This window comes from Crocuta crocuta, unplaced genomic scaffold (assembly GCF_008692635.1).
Source record: "Crocuta crocuta isolate KB4526 unplaced genomic scaffold, BGI_CrCroc_1.0 scaffold71, whole genome shotgun sequence".
NCBI classification, from domain to species: Eukaryota; Metazoa; Chordata; class Mammalia; order Carnivora; family Hyaenidae; genus Crocuta; species Crocuta crocuta.
The window spans coordinates 908,892-927,334 of NW_027527548.1; the positions used below are offsets into that span (position 1 = coordinate 908,892).

General features: G+C 49.0%; 1 protein-coding gene across 17 annotated transcripts in view; it reads left to right on the top strand.

Moving 5' to 3' along the window:
- Positions 1–18,443, top strand: part of ZMYND8 (zinc finger MYND-type containing 8) — a 133,163-nt gene that overhangs the window by 84,192 nt on the left and 30,528 nt on the right. For 16 of the 17 annotated variants that reach the window (XM_077766119.1, XM_077766034.1, XM_077766071.1 and 13 more), the window contains 3 exons: positions 8,687–8,827; positions 15,064–15,216; positions 17,753–18,262. In XM_077766119.1, coding sequence (XP_077622245.1) covers positions 8,687–8,827; positions 15,064–15,216; positions 17,753–18,262 — 804 coding nt within the window. The remainder of the gene's footprint in view (positions 1–8,686; positions 8,828–15,063; positions 15,217–17,752; positions 18,263–18,443) is intronic. The other variant, XM_077766126.1, reaches the window with a different exon arrangement.

The window sequence follows — 18,443 nt, forward strand, 5'->3', positions numbered from 1 at the left end:
CCCCCCCCCCCCCCCCCCAGCTCTTCCCTGCTGCTGCACGGTACCCTGTGGCACTTCATTATTACAAACCTCCTTACACGCCACCGACGGGGCATCACCTGACCTGTGCAAATGCCCTTGAGGTCTGCCTTCTCTGAAGGGTCCGGGGGCCTTCCTGCTGGTTCTCACCAAGTGGGAATGTGGGCTCTGTTGCCTTTCTCATTGTTCAAGAGAAGCCTCAGATATTTTAGTTATTTATTTTTTTAAGTTCATTCAGTTTTGAGAGAGAGGGAGAGAATGAGTGGGGGAGGGTCAGAGAGAGAGGGAGACACAGAATCCGAAGCAGGCTCCAGGCTCTGAGCTGGCAGTCAGCACAGAGCCCGACGCGGGGCTCAAACCCACGGACCGTGAGATCATGGCCTGAGCCAAAGTTGGACGCTTAACCGACTCAGCCACCCAGGCGTCCCTCCTCAGATATTTTTTTAAATGTGGACTGCTCCAACTTTTACATAATTTGCTCAAATTTAAAATGTAAAATATCTGTACGCTGCCCTAAATACCTCCATGAACTACTTGGTTTGCAGTATCTGTTGTAGATACTTTTGAGTTCTTATTTTTTTTCTCTCCCCTCCCCCCCCCTCTCTCCTCTCTCCTTTCTTCCCTTCTCATGTGTTATTTATTTTTGAGAGAGAGCGAGCATGAGCAGGGGAGTGGCAGAGAGAAAGGGAGACAGAGGATCTGAGCAGGTTCTGCCCTGACAGCAGCAAGCCCCATGTGAGCTTGAACTCATGGATCATGAGATCATCACCTGAGCTGAAGTCAGATGCCCAACCCACTGAGCCACCCAGGCGCCTCCCTCCCCTTTTATGTAAGCTCTGTGCCCACATTTGAGCTCGAATTTACAACCCCAAGATCAAGAGTCACATGCTCCATCGACAGAGCCAACCAGGCACCCGAGGTTTTTATTTATTTATTTTTAACTTAACCCTGTGTTCTGAATACTTTTTCACATTAGTTAAATCGCCCTTCCAAACAGAGTGTCCAGTCCTAGACTGCCCAGTGATGCTCTTCTATGTGGTTCATCTGTGCAGGCCCCCAAGAGGTGTGCAAGCCACCGCCCTTTGAAGATGTAGGTTGCTTCCGCGGTTTTATAAGTGGAGGAAATTTGGCGTGAATCACTGACTCCTCCGCCTCTGTCCCTGTAGAGTGCTGGGGTGTGAAGGAGGGAAGGGGCATTTTTTTCTAATTTAATTGTAGGACTCCTGTTTCATGGAGTCAGAGGAGCCCTTAGTGCAGGCTAGGATTTTGTAAATGCAGGTAATAAATGATGTGTTTTTAGCCCACACTCGTGAATTGTACATCAGAGTGTAAAATCTGATGAAATTATTTGACTTCAAAGGCGATTAGTTCTTCCTTTGAGCAAGATTTTTGGCTTTACAAAAGGATTGGCCTCCGTGTCCAGGCTTAATTGAAACGAGCATTTCCATATGTCTTTCTGCTTTTGAGAATGTCGAGCATGACTTAAAAGGAGGTTCTCGAGCTCTGCACTGCTGGCTTGGGCTCGATGATTCTCTGGTGCGGGGCCTTCTATGCATCCATTGCGGGGTATTTAGCCCCATTCCTGGCCTCCACGCGCTCGATGCCAGTGGCACCCCCCTGCCCACGGTTATGGCAGCTGAAAATGTCTCCAGACACTGCCGTGTTTTCCCTGGGGGCATCGTTGGCCCCTCCAGGTTCTGTTGAGAACCCATACTTTTGACTTTTTGCACTGAGAGCAAAATTCTGATGCTTCACGTTTAGGTTTGAAGCTCTTCAGTATTTACATTAAATGTTGCATCATTCCTCTCCTNAAATAGCACATAATTATACCCAGAGAGGTAACATCCCTTAACAATTGGGTGTTCCTGGGGCGCCTGGGGGCTCAGTGGGTTAAGTGTCCTACTTTGGCTCAAGGTTCATAAGTTCAAGCCCCGCATCGGGCTCTGTGCTGACAGCTCAGGGCCTGGAACCTGTTTCAGATTCTGTGTCTCCCTCTCTCTCTGACCCTCTCCCATTTGTGCTGACTTGCTCTCTTTAAAAACAAAACAAAACAAACAAAAAAACCCCCACACAAATGAATTGGGTGTATTACCATCCTAATGTTCTTTGGTTGAATGGATCATACTAAGTTTTTCCCCTTTCGAAGGGAGATTTGTTTCTTTGCATCTTTCTGCTTGTTCATATAGTTCTAGTTGTCAGTAGGGTGTAGTCGGGACGTGCAGATGATAGAAGGGATTGGGGGCATGTGAATGAGTGCATTTTGGGGAACATTTCTTAGGGGAAGAAACCTGGTTTTGTGAAGTACTACTAATGGGAATGTTTTAAACGGATACATAGATTTTTTTTTTTAATGCACATTTTATGCATGGCTCTGCTAGCTTTCTGATTCCCAAAATTGTAGATGTTTTTGGCTAGCCTGCTGGTTTACATGGTCTAGATGGTCACCTATGAGGCCAGAGTTTGTTTTCAAGAATATTGAACCTCGCTGGAGTCCGAGAGTTACAGACCCCCCCGCCCCCACCACCGTCATTTACATTTATCTGTATTAACAAATATATGTTTGCACCTGTTGTAAAGATTTTTCCCCACAACAAAAACCACAGTAAAAAGTTTTAAAAGGGCAAAAAGACCCATAATCTAAATAGCTCTAGTTGACTTTTTTTTTTTTTTAACGTTGGTGACACTACACGGTTAAAATTAAGATAAAACAAAACCCAGCAGTATTAAAGGAGTGTAGAGGGATGTAGAATGAAAGGTCAAGTTTTGTTTACCCCCACATCCTGAGTACCAGTTTTTCTCCTCTAAGTATGCAGCTATTCATAGTGTGTGGAGTGTACTTTTACCACAGATAAGTATTACGCACTCATTTGAAGATGTGCATGTGTTTTCGTCACACATTTACACATATTGCTGGCATTTATGTATACACTTGATTTTTACGTCTCTCTTTCCCACACACACCTCTGCGGGGTCCAGTCCTTGTCAGATTGTGCGGGTAGGGGTGTGTGGTATTAATGCCAGTATTCATTTACTGAGCCAGTCTTAAATTAACAGACATTTATACACCATCGCGTGTTTCTCTGCTGTTTCTCATCAGCACTTTTGCGGTGTCCCTTCTGGTGCACACATCCTGTGTCTGGGACATATGACCGGTACATCTAGGGGATGAACTCAGTATAGCGGCCTTACTGTCTGTGTGATTTATACAATTTAAGTTTGGGTAATATCAGCATCACCTAATTGGCTGTGCTGAAAGGTTTCACGATGCCAGTGAGTATTCCTTTTTTCTCCTCTACCTTCCACACCAGGTGTCATTTTTGGAAAGAAGCTAATCACGCATGTGAAGAAGATGTAGGATGGAGATAAATATATCTGTATTTATCTCTCACATGTTTATTGACCATTTGTATTCCCCCCCCACCTCCCCGAGATGCTCTCGAGTGTTTCTTCTTTGGATTGTTAAGCATTCTTTTAGCATACCCTGTTTTCAGTAGCTGCATAATATCGAGAGTTATTTAAACGGCTGTCTTTTTATGATAGAGCTTTTACTTTGGTTGCTATTACTGTTTATTGCTTGTTATGACCACAGCGATGAGAAGAGAAATGCAGACCTCATTCTCCAGCTAATTATCTCATGTTTTTGCTCCTTCTGGAAATGTCTCGGACACCGGGCAGCATCCCAGGTGCCTGGCAGGGACCCTGCTCTCCGTGAGCTGATGTGCTCACAGCAAAGGGGAGATGGTCAGAAGGGGCCCCTTGGCCTTGGCCCCCTCGGATGGGGCCAGCAGGGGAGGGCTTTCAGGGTGGTATTGGAGGGTTATCAGCCAGTGTGATCTGGGTGAGGGTCAGGGTGGGGCCCTTTCCTGGGAGAAGCAAGGCTTGAGTTTGGAGCAGATTTGATCTTAGAGGAACAGCACAAAGTCTGTGTGGCTGGAAGTTCCAGAATGAGGAAAGGCAAGGTTGAATGCATGGTTGGGTTTTATTCTGGGGGATAGGATGCCTCTAGGTTGGTTTTACTTATTTATTTTACAGATTTTAATTTTCAGTGTCCCCCAAACGTGGGGGCTCGAACTTACAACCTGGACATCAAGAGCTGCGTGCTCTCCTGACTGAGCCCGCTGGGCACCCTGGCCCTGGGCGGTTTAGATGGACAGCAGTGTGTCAGGCCGCTGTGTGAAGGGTGCCCTGGGATAGAGGTGCTGTGGCTGGAGGTAGGGGGTACCCTGGGAGCTCTTAGGGGGTCTTGGTGGGAAATGATAGGTAANTTAACTGACTAAGCCACCCAGGCGCCCCCTGTGAATTCTTTCCTACATGGAGATGAAATTCGCATGACATAAAATTAACCATTTGCAAGTGAACACTCAGTGGCATTTAGTATGTTCACGGTGTTCTGCAACCACCACCCTTTTCTAGTTCTAGAACTTCTCCGTCACACCAAAACCAAGTCCCGTTAGGTAAGCAGGAGCTTCCCCACTCCCCGGCCCCCCACCCCTAGGCCCATCCATCCATATACCGCCTGTATGGATTTGCCTATTCTGGATATTGCATTTAAGTCAAATCATACAAAATGGGGCTTTTTGTCCGCTCCTTTCACTGAGCGTATGTTTTCGGCCTCTGATGCAGCATGTGAACTTCCCTCCTTTTCATGGCTCAGTAAACATTCCACCGAGGACACCAGAGTTTGTCCGTCGATGGACAGTCAGATTGTTTCCACCTTTGAACCATGGTGAATAGCACTGCTGTGAACATCAGTGCAGTGAGGTTTGAGCACCGCTTTTCAGTTCTTTCGGGTTTATACCCGGGAATGAATTTTCATGAAATTTGAAAGTACTTTGTGTCTTTTTATGTTCTGCATGTGTCTGTGTTTTATACATAAAAAGAGAGATTTTTTCACCCTCCCCCCCCTTACCCCCAGATCCGCTTTTAGATTGTGTGTGTTAGTCTGGTAGCAGTGGCGATGGAGGCCAGCGGGGAGCTGGGGGATATATTTCGGAAGTGGTGTGCAGAGGCCTTGCAGCGGAGCGGGGTAAATTGGGGCAGGAGAACAAGGGAGGAATTTGGGCAGTGTAGACGTGTTTGGCCGTGAGCATCTAGGTTGGTGGTCGTAGTGTTAACTGATGTGGGGAGGTCAAGGCAGGTACACACAGTTCNCCCTAAGGAGAGTTCTGCATGGTGGGACCTAGGGTTGCTAGGTGACCCCAGTGCTGTCCCTTCTCTGACTCCAGGAAGCATTTGAGTCCCAGGAGTCTTTGAGGGGATCCCTGGGCTTTGCTGGCCAGGCAGAAAGTGAGCCTGACCTGTCTCTGCGAGAGCCAGTTTCCTCCAGACAGCTTTATTCTTGCCTTGTCGTGGCGCTCTGTTCAAATTAAAAATTTATTTATTAAAGAAATTATTTTTTAAAACTTTTTTATTTATTTCTGAGAGAGAGAGAGACACGCACACAGACAGTGTGAGCAGGGGAGGGTCAGAGAGAGAGGGAGACACAGAATCTGAAACAGGCTCCAGGCTCTGAGCTGTCAGCACAGAGCCCGATGCAGGGCTTGAACCCATGAACTATGAGATCATGACCTGAGCCGAAGTTGGACGCTTAACCGACTGAGCCACCCAGATGCCCCCAAATTAAAAAATTTAGAGAATAGTTCTTAAACCTTCAATACTGAAGTCTCATTAACAGAGGAAACTTAATGTGTTTGTGAAATTAAAGACTTGTTTTTCCCATTTATATTTTATGTACAGAATTGGAAAAATAATGACTTTGCCTGTGTTCTTGCTAAGTTTCCCTGCAGCCTGCTGTGAAGCTCGAACTCATGACCCTTGAGATCACCACCTGAGCCAGAATCAAGAGTTGGACGCTTAACTGATTGAGCCACCCAGGCGCCCTTCCTTCCTTCCTTTTTTATCATGCGCTGTCACGAAGCAGGGAAATGCGGACTCGCGCGGTTGAGTTCCGCGTATGACAGCACCTGCGTCTTCGTGTGTGTTTTCTATTTCCACCTACCCTTTCGGGTTCGGCTTTCTTGTCTAAGTTCCTGCGTCCACGCTGTACCTTGGCTAGTATAAGGCCCTTCCTGTTCTACCCGTTGGCCAGTTCCGTGTGAGGGAGTAGAGTCAGAGCAGCCCTGGTCTTCAGTCCTTGCCAAGAATATATGACACTGATGTTTTCAGCCACTGCAAACCTCTTTTGGAAGGAAGCAGATAGAGTAGGAATAAACGAATAATAAAACCCTAATATGAAAGATTTTATTGTTAATACTTAAATCTTTTGAAATGCCTTTATCTTTGACGATACCAAGGACTCTCATTCTGCTCGGTGTGGGATGCCTCGTTTCAGTGACAGTGGCCGTGACGGTAAACTGGTTCTCATTGGAGAGAACACTGTGTGCCAGGTCCCGGGCCAGGCATTGGCTCATCCTTACAGCAAAACTACGTTAATTAGTATAAAAAAAACACAAACACACCTTGATCCTCAAAACAGAGTGGAGTGTGATCAAGCATCTGCCGAGGACCCCTTGACATGGATTAGCTGACCTCATGGCCGCCTCCCCTCCTCATCGGCATGTGAAGTCAGGGACTCCCACAGATACGCCTGCTTCCTCCCTTCGGGGGTTCATCCACCTCAGCAGCACTACTGACTGTTGCAACCAAAGATTCTTTGTTTTGGGGGGCCGAGCAGCACCCCTGCTCGACACCTGTTAGGTGTTAGTAGCACCGTCACCTGCGCTAGTTGTGACGCAGCCAAAAATGTCTGCAGACATTGCCCAGTGTGTCCTGCGTGGATGACAAAGTCACGCCTGGCTGCGAGGCGCCTGGGTGGCTCAGTCAGTTAAGCGTCTGAGTCTGACGCTTGATCACAGCTCAGGTCTTGATCTCAGGTTGTGAATTCAATCCCCATGTTGGGCTCTACGCTGGGTGTGAAGTCTGCTTAATTAAAAAAAGAAAAAAATCACTCCTGGCTGAAAGCTACTCGTTTAGATGGTTGAAACCAAAGCCCTTGAGGTTAATGGGGAAATATAAAATTACATTATAGTAATAGGAGATAATAGTAACTATAGTACTAATAGCAGATATACTAATAGCAAACATAATATGCTTGTATTAACAGCAATTACACTAACAGCAAATACAGTACTTCTGTGATGCCAGGCACTGTAGAGATGATTAACTTACTAGATCTTTACTACTTGATGCGTTGGGTACTTTTCACAGTCCTTTTCCACCAGGAAACGGGAGTCCCAGAGCTCAGGGACCGTGCCCTAGGGCACCCAGCTCATCAGCTGCCAAGCTGGACGACAGACCTGGGGTCTGGCTCCCACTGCATGCCCGCCTCCACCCTCCCACGTCTAGTCTTTCCTCCTCTAATGCTTCTGGCTGGACCTTGCACTTGGGGCCGACGCAGCCCTGCGTACTGACTGGCTGAGTGGGTATACGAGGTTTACCCGTTGTTGGGTCCTCACTTTTGACTCTCCCCCCCGCCATTTGGCGGGTGAAGAAACTGAGGCAAGCATCTGCCAACGGGAGCACTTTTTCAAGTCCCTGGGACGTCTCGATTTGTAGCGCCTTTGCCGTCAACAGCTTTCTCTTAGGGACCAGATTGCTGCAAAGTCCACATTTCTCGTGCGTGGGGGAAGGCTGGCCATTGTGTAGTTTCTTGAAGCTCTGTAGTAGGACAGTCCCCGTGCCGGCAGGCTGTGTAGGCAGCGGGGCATGGCCCCTCTGAACACCTGTGTGTTGTTCCATGGTTTGGTTTCTATCCTGCCCGCGTCAGTGGATGAAACTCGAGGGAGCAGTATGGAGGCAGTTTTAGGGCCTTAACATTTTTTCTTTGAATGTTTATTCATTAAAAAAAATTTGTTTTAATGTTCTTTTTTTTTGAGAGGAGAGAGAGAGAGCGAGTGGGGGAGGGGCAGAGAGAGAGAGGGAGACCCAGAATCCAAAGCTGTTCCAGGCTCTGAGCTGTCAGCACAGAGCCTGACGCGGTGCTTGAACCCATGAACCATGAGATCATAACCTCAGCCGGAGTTGGATGCTAAACCGACTGAGCCACCCAGGCGCCTCTCAGGTAGCTTTAAAAGACAGGGGCTTAGGATGAGTTTCTATCCTCCTATAAAAGTTTGGACCACGGTAAGGAGGGAGATTATTGGCCAGCGATGCCCTCACTCCATCTGGCGCTGAGCTTGGCTTTTGTTTAGCGTCACAGAACCTTTGATCTGTGCCCGAGATCTCCCGAGGGGTCAAGTGGGCCCACAACAGGTGCAGGCGTGTGCGAGCCGGCTCCTGCATCTCCTATAAACGGATGGCATACCATTTGTAAGCCTGGCTCCGGTCTCTGCATCTGGACCATGGTGGGGGCTGCTTTAATTGCTGTTTATTTTGAGATTTACACCCGTGAATGGGCCAAACCAATTTCAGTGGCAGCTTAGCCGATTTGTCTTAGAGCTTTGTGTATAATAGAATGACTGCAGAGGCCTTCTTCCTCCACAGCTTAACATTGGGTTGAAGCCTGTGCTTGATTTAAAAATGGCCAGCCCTTCCCACCGTGCCCCATCTGGGGCACTCTGGGGACCTCATTGAAATCAAATCCACTTTCCCCCCCTCTTCCCTTATGCACAAGTTTTATTTGTTTACTTCTCTTTAAGCCTATGTTTTAACAATGAACATACTCTTTCAGCTTCGCCAGCCTCTGCCAAGACGGGACAAGCAGGGAGTTTATCCGGCAGCCCGAAAACCTTCTCTCCTCAAGCGTCAACGCCCATCACGACGAAAACGGACAAAACATCTACCACTGGAAGCATCCTGAATCTTAACCTGGGTCAGTGGGGAGTTTTGGAAGCCTCTTTCTGCAGCATCTGTGAATATTTTCGCAAGTTGTGATGTCCTCTTTTGGGTGTGGTTCTTGAGCTCTGAACAAAACGTCTCTGTGCAAACTATAAAAAAGGTATAGTGGACAGAGATGAAGGGAGATCAGTAAAAAGGAGCAAATGAGGGATTTCCTGGGACTTGTTGATACATGACATTGTTTTATCTTTTTTTTTTAAAGGCAGAAATTATTCTTTAAAAAAAAATTTTTTTTTTAACATTTATTTTTGATAGAGACAGAACATGAGCGGGGGAGGGGCAGAGAGAGGGGGAGACACAGAACCTGAAGCAGGCCCCAGGCTCCGAGCTGTCAGCACAGAGCCCGACGTGGGGCTCGAACTCATGGATCAGGAGCTCATGACCCGAGCTGGAGTCAGACACTTAACCGACTGAGCCACCCAGGCATCCCGAAGTTTTATCTTGACACCTTAGGCCAGGGCTTACGACCTTTTCTTGCTTTTGACCACAGTAACCCAGTTCTTAATGTAGGTGTGTGTGTATATATACATTTAATGTTTTACACACACACAGACACGTACTCATACACTTGCTGCAAGTCAAGCTTCATGAATCAGTATTTACCTTTCCCCTGTGTGATGTATGCTGATATATTGTTTCCTTAATTTTCCTCTTCTAATTAAAAAAAAAATGCTGGTCTTTATCTTTGACCTCCCCTCCCCCCCCCCCCCCAGCGCCCTNTTGTGTTAAAAGCACTGCCTTAGGTCAAAGTCTTTAGCAAACATTGGCACCAGAAATGCTAAATACTCAACCATGAAGTTATTTCATTGATTCATTCCATCAGGATCCTTAATTTTTATTGAGCATCTATTACATGGCTGTGTGCTGTTTTAGACACGGGGCCGAGTAGTGAGCAGGGTCCTGCTCTTGTACAGAGCTTGGTTCTAGAAAGTGAGAAACAAGGTAAATAAACAAGACCGTTCATGCCGGGAGAGAAGGTAAAGTGTGTTAATGGTGAGGAGGGAGATGCAGAAGATGGTCGTGGTTTTGAAGAGGCAGTGGTTAGGGAAGGCCTCTGAGTGGTGGTATGTATGTATGTATGCATGCAATTATTGATTTATTTAAAAATGTTTATTTTTGAGACAGCGTGAGCGGAGGAGAGGCGGAAAGAGAGGGAGATGAGAATCCCAAGCAGGCTCTGTGAGTTCAGTGCAGAATCGTGACATCATCACTTGAGTGTAAACCAAGAACCAGATTCAGATACTGAAAGAGACCTGGAGATACCCAGGAGGGGTTGTATTTACACCTAGATTTGCATGACAAGAAAAACCAGCTTTGCCCATATTGGGAGGAGGAACAAGAAATTAGGGCCTCAGGGTAAGGGATGAACTCCAACCTGTCTGAGGAATGGCAGGGAGGCCTGGTGGCCTGTCCCAGTGGGTGGAGACGGTGAGGAGATGAGATCCGGGATCACTAGGACCCTGTGGATCCCTGGACCCGGGCATGGAGCCATGTGATCAGAGGAAGGATGTGAACTGAGCACTTTAGAAGGACCTCACTGGGTTCCTGTGTCAGCTGTTCTTGCCCAGCACGGTTCCCTCACTCCCCTCCAGGGGACACTGGCAATGTCTGGAGACATTTTTGGTTGTCACAGCTGGGGATGGGCTTGAGGATACAGGGTTTTAGGAAGGGAGGGGCGGCCGCCTGTGCAGAGTGATGCTCGCACATGAACCCTAGCCCCTCGTGGTAGCCTGTGCCCTCTGGGTTCATCTTGTCCTGAAGCACCATTTCAGACGGGGAAACCAAGGTCTGGAGACGAGGCTCCAGGTGCCCAGGGCTGGAGCAAGCCTGTGCCTGCAGGGAGATCGAAGCCCGGCCCACCCCGCCTCACCTGTTTGTGTAGCTGCGTGTCCTTCCGCGGTCAGGGTTGTACCTTTCGGGCTCCGGCTCAGCGTGTCTGTTGGGAACTCCTCACTTGAACGAAAGGGACCCATTTGCCACCTTGGAATGTTCACGGATCGCAGCGGTGTGGTTTCCTTTCTCTCACGCCCTCCTTCCACCTCCACACCCCGAAAAGGATCACTGTGCTGGGGTGTTCTCACGGTGTCCTCTCTGCCAGTCACGTGTGGCCAGAATAGCTCCTTCCCTAAACGAGGCGGTCTTGAGCATCCTCATGACGCTGTGGGTCTTTCCCCTTGGCTTGCCCATGGCGCTGGTGAAAGATTTCTTCTGTCCTGTGTTCTGGCAGGGGGGCGTGGTGGAGCCTGAGAGGCACTCTCATTCAGAAGCGCCCCCACCCCCATCTCCTTCCGTGCTGGGACACACACTAGTTTGGTCAGTGGGAACAAAGGCATTGGGGATGTGGGTGTTTTATGGGCTGGGGGTTCAATTACCTAATGGGATAAGGATCGGAGAGGGACCAGTGAAGCATGTCACAGACGTATAGAAAAATCAGACAGTGGAGGGAAATTCTAAATAATCGTCAGAGCTGGCCCACGGGAAGAGCAGGTGCTTTATGTGTAGCTTTTTGTGTCTGGCATCCATGGAACTACTCTGAGCAGACAGAAATGAGCGTGCTGGGGGTGATGATGACATTATGATATCTGACCAAATGGCATTCCGTTAAACAAAACAAAACAAAATTAGCGACATGGAAAACAGATGAGTGAGTGTGGTTGGGAGTGGGGGACGAGGGCTGGATTCCAAATCACGAAGGGATTCTTGGCCAGAAGACATTGCTTTGCATTCTGACGGTGGTTACACCTATCTGCAAGAGGTGAAACACTCAGAAAGAACCGTATCCCCCCCGACCCTCCCCAAGTTTCACTCTCTGAAATCTGAAAACTAATTAAAAACTACAGCAACCTTCAAGGTAGGTAATAGCCCCATCTCCAAGAAGTGGAAACTGGGGCACAGAGAAGCCATGTCCCCTACCTAGCATCAAATATGGCTCATGGTCATGTCTGACCTGTGGGCTCAGGCCTGTCTGCCTTGTAGTTTGTGTTCTCAGCCAAAATAGTGAGCTGCCGTGCTCCAAGATGGGGCTGTGTTTTGATGTTGGAGGGCCCTTGACACTGCACTTCTCATTCTGTTGACCCGGCTGTAGGGGTGAGGGGGTAAGGTGAAGATTCCAGATGGGCAGTTCCATGGAGGACAAAGTGCCTTTCTGAAGGACGCAGCTCCCCCAGGTTGAACCTGTGTTGCCAGACTCTGAATTTTCAAGCAAAACAGAAATCCAGATTTGTATATGAACTCTTGTTTTGAACATTGACGGTTAGTCGCATTAAAAATAAAAACTATTTGGTCAGAACACATAAATCCACCCCAGAGTACAAAAACCAGCCATGGGTCATCCGTTGGAAACTTAATGATTCTCCTAATTAATTGTGGTGCATGACAGAGGGGAAGGCTTCCTCAGAGACTTCTCGCCTACTTGCTGATGCCCAGGCCCCTCGTTTGCCATCTCGGGCCCTCTCTCTGCTCTAATGCAAGGAGCTGAAGCCTGGTGGATTGTTACGGCCCCTTTCTGTGGCCGTGTGGGAAATCAGTGATAAATAAGCACAAGAGGAGGAAGGAAGGCCTGATCCTCCTCTTCTTCTAGACTCCTGTCTGCTTCTCTGGGAATCCCTTCTCTTGTCTCACAGGGTGTTTGCTCTGGACTGAACAGACACAGCAGTTGAGCCCTCCTGTGTGTGACACAGACGTGCCTGGATGCTGACAGAGCAGTGGGAACTTGTCAGACCCCGAGCGTGTCTGCTTGCTTACTCCTCCGCTGTTGCTGAAGGAGGCCTCCTTTCTTTCACCATATCGAGTGATAGCTTGAAGTCAGGCGTCCTTTGAAAGCATGGACAGAGAGCTGGGGGCTGAGGTTTCCCACATGTTTTCTTGATTCTTTCTCTTTTTTAAACAGTGGAGGGGGTGAGGAAGTTTCTCTGCTTGCCTTTCGGTGGATGAGAGAACTTTTGCCAGGGTCTCTGGTCTGGATGATATTGTTCCTGTGAAGGAGCCACCATTTTGTGGCTCCAGGAAGTCCAGTTTTTGAAGCAAGGAAATCTACTTCTTTTTAATGGAAAAGAGATGAGGTTATATTTTTCTTGTACAAAGTTAATTTTCTTGTTACAAGCAGTGAAGGCACCTGGTAAGAGAAATTTCAAAGGACAGAAGGATGTTTAATGAAAAGCCAACCTGTCTGTAACTTCTGATCACCTTTCTGCCCCTTCTGACCACGGCCACAGTTACCTCTTGTTAGTCTTCCTAGAAAGTTACTACCTTATATATCAGGGATTTTCAACCTGGGTGATTTTTGTCCCTCAGGGGGACATTGGCAATGTCTGGAGACATTTTTCTTTTGAGTTTTACTATTTTGAGAGAAAGAGTATGTGTGTGTGAACTGGGGAGGGGCAGAGAGAGAGGGAGAGAGAATCCTAAGCAGGCTCTGCAGTGTCAGCACAGAGCTGCATGCGGGGCTCGAACTTCCAAACCATAAGATCATAATCTGAGGTGAAATCAAGAGTCGGACACTTAACCAGCTGAACCACCCAGGTGCCCCTGGAGACATGTTTTTAAAAAGATTTTATTTTTAATCTCTATGCCCAACGTGGGGCTTGAACCCACGGGAGCCCTGACTGAGATCAAGAGTCCCACAGTCCATCATTTGAGGCAGCCAGGCAGCCCTAGAGACATTTTTTATTGCCCCATCTTGGATGTGGGAGTTACTGGCATCTGGCAGATGGAAGCCAGGGGTGTGCTAAACCTCGTACAATGTGCAGGATGCCCCAGCCCTCCACCTCCATACCCCTGACAACAAAGACGTATCCTGCCTCAGATATCAGTAGTGCCAATGCTGAGAACCCCTAAGAACACATATATTCGTATCTCTGTTCCCTTTCTGTCTTTTCTCCCCACACCAATGCTGATATGTTTTACTGATTGTCACCTTCTTCGTTGTGAAACGGGTTGGTTTTTTCATATCGGCACATAAAGATCTCTCGTTTTATTTTAGCAGTTGAATTTTATTCATTTCAAGGTGAGCTGTTAATTTATTCACCCAGGCTCCTTATTTATCGACTCTCGGTGGTTTTGCTGTTGCAAACAGCTGTAACGAAGACACTTTGCCCTAGTGGGGGTGTAGCCGTAGGATGAATTCCTAGAAGCAGAATCTTGGGTCAGAGGCCATGTGCCATTGACATTTGGAGAGATACTGCCAAATTGCCCTCTAACAGAGATGGTTCTGATTTATGCTCCCTCCAGAAATGTAAGATCGTGTCTCTTTCTCTCGCGTTGGTGTTTTTTCTCCCTGGTTTCCATTTATAGCCCAAGCTGTCTTCATATCAGCCGGAAAGTTAAAAATGTTGGCAGCAAAGGTGGATTCTAAAGATATTCCCGATATAGAAGGGCAGGGGTGGAAGAAGTCCTGATAAGCGACTATCAGCTGAATGAGAAAGAGAAGCTCTCCTCCCTGTGGGGGAGAAGAAAGTCTAAATGTGGTTGAAAATTCGAGAACGATGATTCGATTTGGCTAAACTCCTGAAGGTTTGCTCCCAGGGACCTGATCCTAGGACCCACCCCCCGACCCCGGCTTTGGGTGGTTTCTTGTTAGGGTACACGTTACCGCAGCTCACTGACTGTACAAACCTGAACTGTAAAATAATGTGGTTTATCATCTCTTCGTTCCTCTTAATTATGAGTATTTCAGAGTTCAGTCTTTTAAGGCTTAAGGTAAGAGATTGCGTTTACTGTAGACACAGTCACATGCACCCATGATTATTCTGATGAGTTTGTAGATCTTTTTTAAAAATTTTTTTTAATGTTTTTTAATTTATTTCTGAGAGGGAGAGAGCGAGTGAGAGAGAGCAAGCATGAGCAGGGGAGGGGCAGAGAGAGAGGGAGACACAGAATCTGAAACAGGCTCCAGGCTCTGAGCTGCCAGCACAGAGCCCAAAGCGGGGCTCTAACCCACGAACTGTGAGATCATGAAGTCGGATGCTTCACCGACTGAGCCACCCAGGTGCCCCATGCGTTTTAAATATTGCAAGGCACCCAGGCGACCGTGCAGTAGACTGGGTACACCTGCCCAGCGTGTCCTCGGGCTGTGACCGGCCCACCGTTGAGCAGACGCGGTCTCCCTGCCATGTTCTCTAACATGCGTCTGCGAGAAGGACGCTCCGTGAGGCGTGTTGCCCGTCCCTCTGCCCAGCGCGTGTCTGATGAGGGCGCCCCCCTGTCTTCTAGATCGGAGCAAGGCCGAGATGGACCTGAAGGAGCTGAGCGAGTCGGTCCAGCAGCAGGCGGCGCCCGTCCCGCTCCTCTCTCCCAAGCGCCAGATCCGCAGCCGGTTCCAGCTAAATCTCGACAAGACCATCGAGAGCTGCAAAGCACAGTTAGGTACGTCCTTCGGTTCGCTCCCGCGCCGTCGTCGCCGTCAACTCTGTAGGGTCACCGCCCGGATGATGCCGGGGTGGATCCTGGCTGCCCTTCGCGGCGTGGCGTGTGCCGCTCGCACCCGGCTCCCCCGACGGTAGCTTCTCGGATCGGCAGGGCTCTCTGCTGTCCGCCCTGTGTCTTCTCTGGCCGTGGCAGCCTGCGGCCCTGATGTGCACGTGGTAGGGAAATCGGAAGGCAGGAAGCCCTTCCCGAGTTTGCCCCCGCGCCCCCTGTCTGCACGCGTCCGTGGCTCACCGTCAGGACCCAGTGTGCCCCACAGGCGTCCCACCCAAACCCTCTGCTGCAGGCTGGGCCCTCCCCCCGGCACATGCATCTGCTTCTGTTCCTGTCGCCTCCCTTCCTCCTCCCCGTGCTGCCTGCCTTCACACCGCCTGCCTGAATTCTTTCCCTAAGGCTGAGCTCAGGCATCCCCTCCTCCAGGAAGCCTTCTCTGACTGCCCTGCCCTCCCCATCCTCCGCATCCTGAGGCACTTTATTGCTGGGGAGCATCCGTGGTCACTTTGTGTGTGGGGGGGGTGTCCCTCTAGACTGGAAGCCCCTCGAGGGCAGGGAGGTTGCCTTAGAAGCATTTATGTTCTCCAAGGTACTTGGTCTTGGGTACAGAGTAGATGCTCTGGAGTGTTTGTTGACTAAGGAATCAAAACCAGGACGGTATTTGCAAAGAAGTAGGGTCTCAGGAGAGAGCGCTACACCAGGGTGACGTTTTAGTGTCCGTGGGTGCTCTGGGGCCTTGGGATGAGACAGCTGTAGTTAGGAGTCATCCAGGAGGGCCAGAGGAGGGCGCCTCTTACCTGGTTTCCTGTCTGGTTAGGACATAGAGTGGCATGGTTGTAAATTTGCAGGCCGTTTAAATACCTGCCTTGGGTCCTTCCATGCAGCTGGTCTAACTCCTCGACTCATTATTCATGTTAATAAGAATTTTAATACATTTGTTTACCGACGGTTTCCTGCCTCCCTCGCACTGTACTGCATACGGTGCATAGATTATCCCAAAAGTTGATGCCGCTATCACTCCCATTTTGCAGATGAAGAAACTGAGGCTCAGAGAGGTGGGTCACTAGTTCAGGGTCACACAGTGAATCAGTGTGCAAGAGCAAGATTCGAATTCATGTCTCTTGGGCTCTGGTACGCAGTTCCCTACAGTAGTGCACGGGCCTTCAGACCCAGAAGTTACACCCGATCTAAGTTTTTGTCTTTGGGCTTCTCCTGTTTTTGATTGCGCCCTGGTGGAGGCAGGTCTAATTCTGGGATGATTCTGCTGGTGTCTGGTCCCCTGGGCTGCTCATAGCTTCCATCAGTTTGCAAGTTTCCTTTCCGCGTGTCTGGGTCCGAACAGTGACCCCACTCGTGGTGACCATTGCCCCAGATTGAAGACGGTTCAGATTTGTGTTTTCCTCTTTCCGAAACTGTAGGATACGGTGTTACTTACCTGTGGCCAGATGACCCTCTTTCCTGGGTGCAGGACACACCAGGGTGTTATGTGGAATACGCTTCTGCCCATTTTTGTTTCTGGCTGTGAAACACCTGCTGTTTGGTCAGTTTGCCTTATGATAGAGCCATGGAAACAGGTGACTTTGTTCTGGACTCCGCTGTCTGAGGAAAACCAGGGCAGACAAGGGGGCAGTGTGACTCTGCATCAGCGCAGGGCACTAGAGAGGGGGTGGGTGCCCGGGTCACCTGGAGACGGTGTGTCCCTGCTGGAAGGGGCCAGTGGCTCGTGGCTGCAGCCAGCCACTGCCTTGCAGGCCTGGGACCCAGAGCGGCCACATCTTCTGTTCTTTCCACCCAAGCCCGCTGACTTGATTTCTGTGTGAAATTTCCTCATTTGTGAATTGGGCAATACCTTCCAAACAGACAACAAAAGAGCCACCGGGCCAAGTGACGACTCCCTAAATAAAACGTGTGTGCTGGCCAGATGTGGCTCGTGCGCAGGGAGTTGGCAACCTCTGCTTTAAGCCTTTGGCTTATTTCTTTGAGCTCTGGACTCCAAAGGAAGAGGACTCAGATGTGTTGGGAATTGGTGGGAAGAGCATGGGAAGTCTGTCAGGAGCGCCCAGGGTTCCGGCCTTGCCTCTGTCTTGGTTTTCTTTATGCCTTAGGGTAAGTGACTTCTCTGGGCCTCGGTTTTCTAACCTGTAAAATGGATCCATTTTAACTGCTCATCTCTTATGTTCCCCATCCCTCCCCTTCTCTACATCCCAGTGAGGTATCGGTGTTGCAAAGACGTAGTTCCGGATAAATTTAAAATTTATGTTGTCTGGTCCTTTGTCATCTTAGAATGTCAGTAACCGAAACCCTCGGCAAACCCAAGTTGTGTCTGTTAGCTGCCATTCACTGCTGACCCCTCCAGGCCTGTGTGATGCAATTTGAAATGTCTTTTTTTATTCCAGCATTTGGCGTGGAAAGTGTTTGCATTTGGGGTCCCACTCTTTATTTTGTGACTACGCCACATGCTGGATTTTCTCTTTGAATTTAGGCATCAATGAAATCTCGGAAGATGTTTACACAGCCGTAGAGCACAGCGATTCGGAGGATTCAGAGAAGTCCGATAGTAGCGATAGTGAGTATATCAGCGACGATGAACAGAAGTCCAAGAACGAGCCAGAAGACGCAGAAGACAAAGAGGGTGGTCAGATGGACAAAGAGCCATCGGCTGTGAAAAAAAAGCCCAAACTGGCAAACCCGGGGGAGGTGAAGGAGGAGCTGAAAAGCACATCGCCAGCCAGTGAGAAAGCAGACCCGGGCCCGGCCAAAGAAAAGGCCAGCCCCCAGCCCGAGAAGGACTTTGCAGAAAAAGCAAAAGCCTCCCCTCACCCTGCCAAGGACAAACCGAAGGGAAAAGATGAGACGGATTCCCCAACAGTGCACTTGGGCCTGGACTCTGACTCAGAGAGTGAACTTGTCATAGATTTAGGAGAAGACCATACTGGGCGGGAGGGTCGAAAAACTAAGAAGGAACCCAAAGAACCATCTCCCAAGCAGGATGGTAAGTGAACCCCCACCAGCGTCGGTTTCTTGACCCAGTTTAGGGTGCCACCTTGCCCTTGTATTTCCGGAAGTTTCATGCTTCTCCGACATATGTAGCAAAGGGAGGCACTGGAGCAGGCCTTTGATTAGCTCAAGGTCGCCTAGCTGAGTTCCTAATCAGAGCCGGGACTGACTCCTCT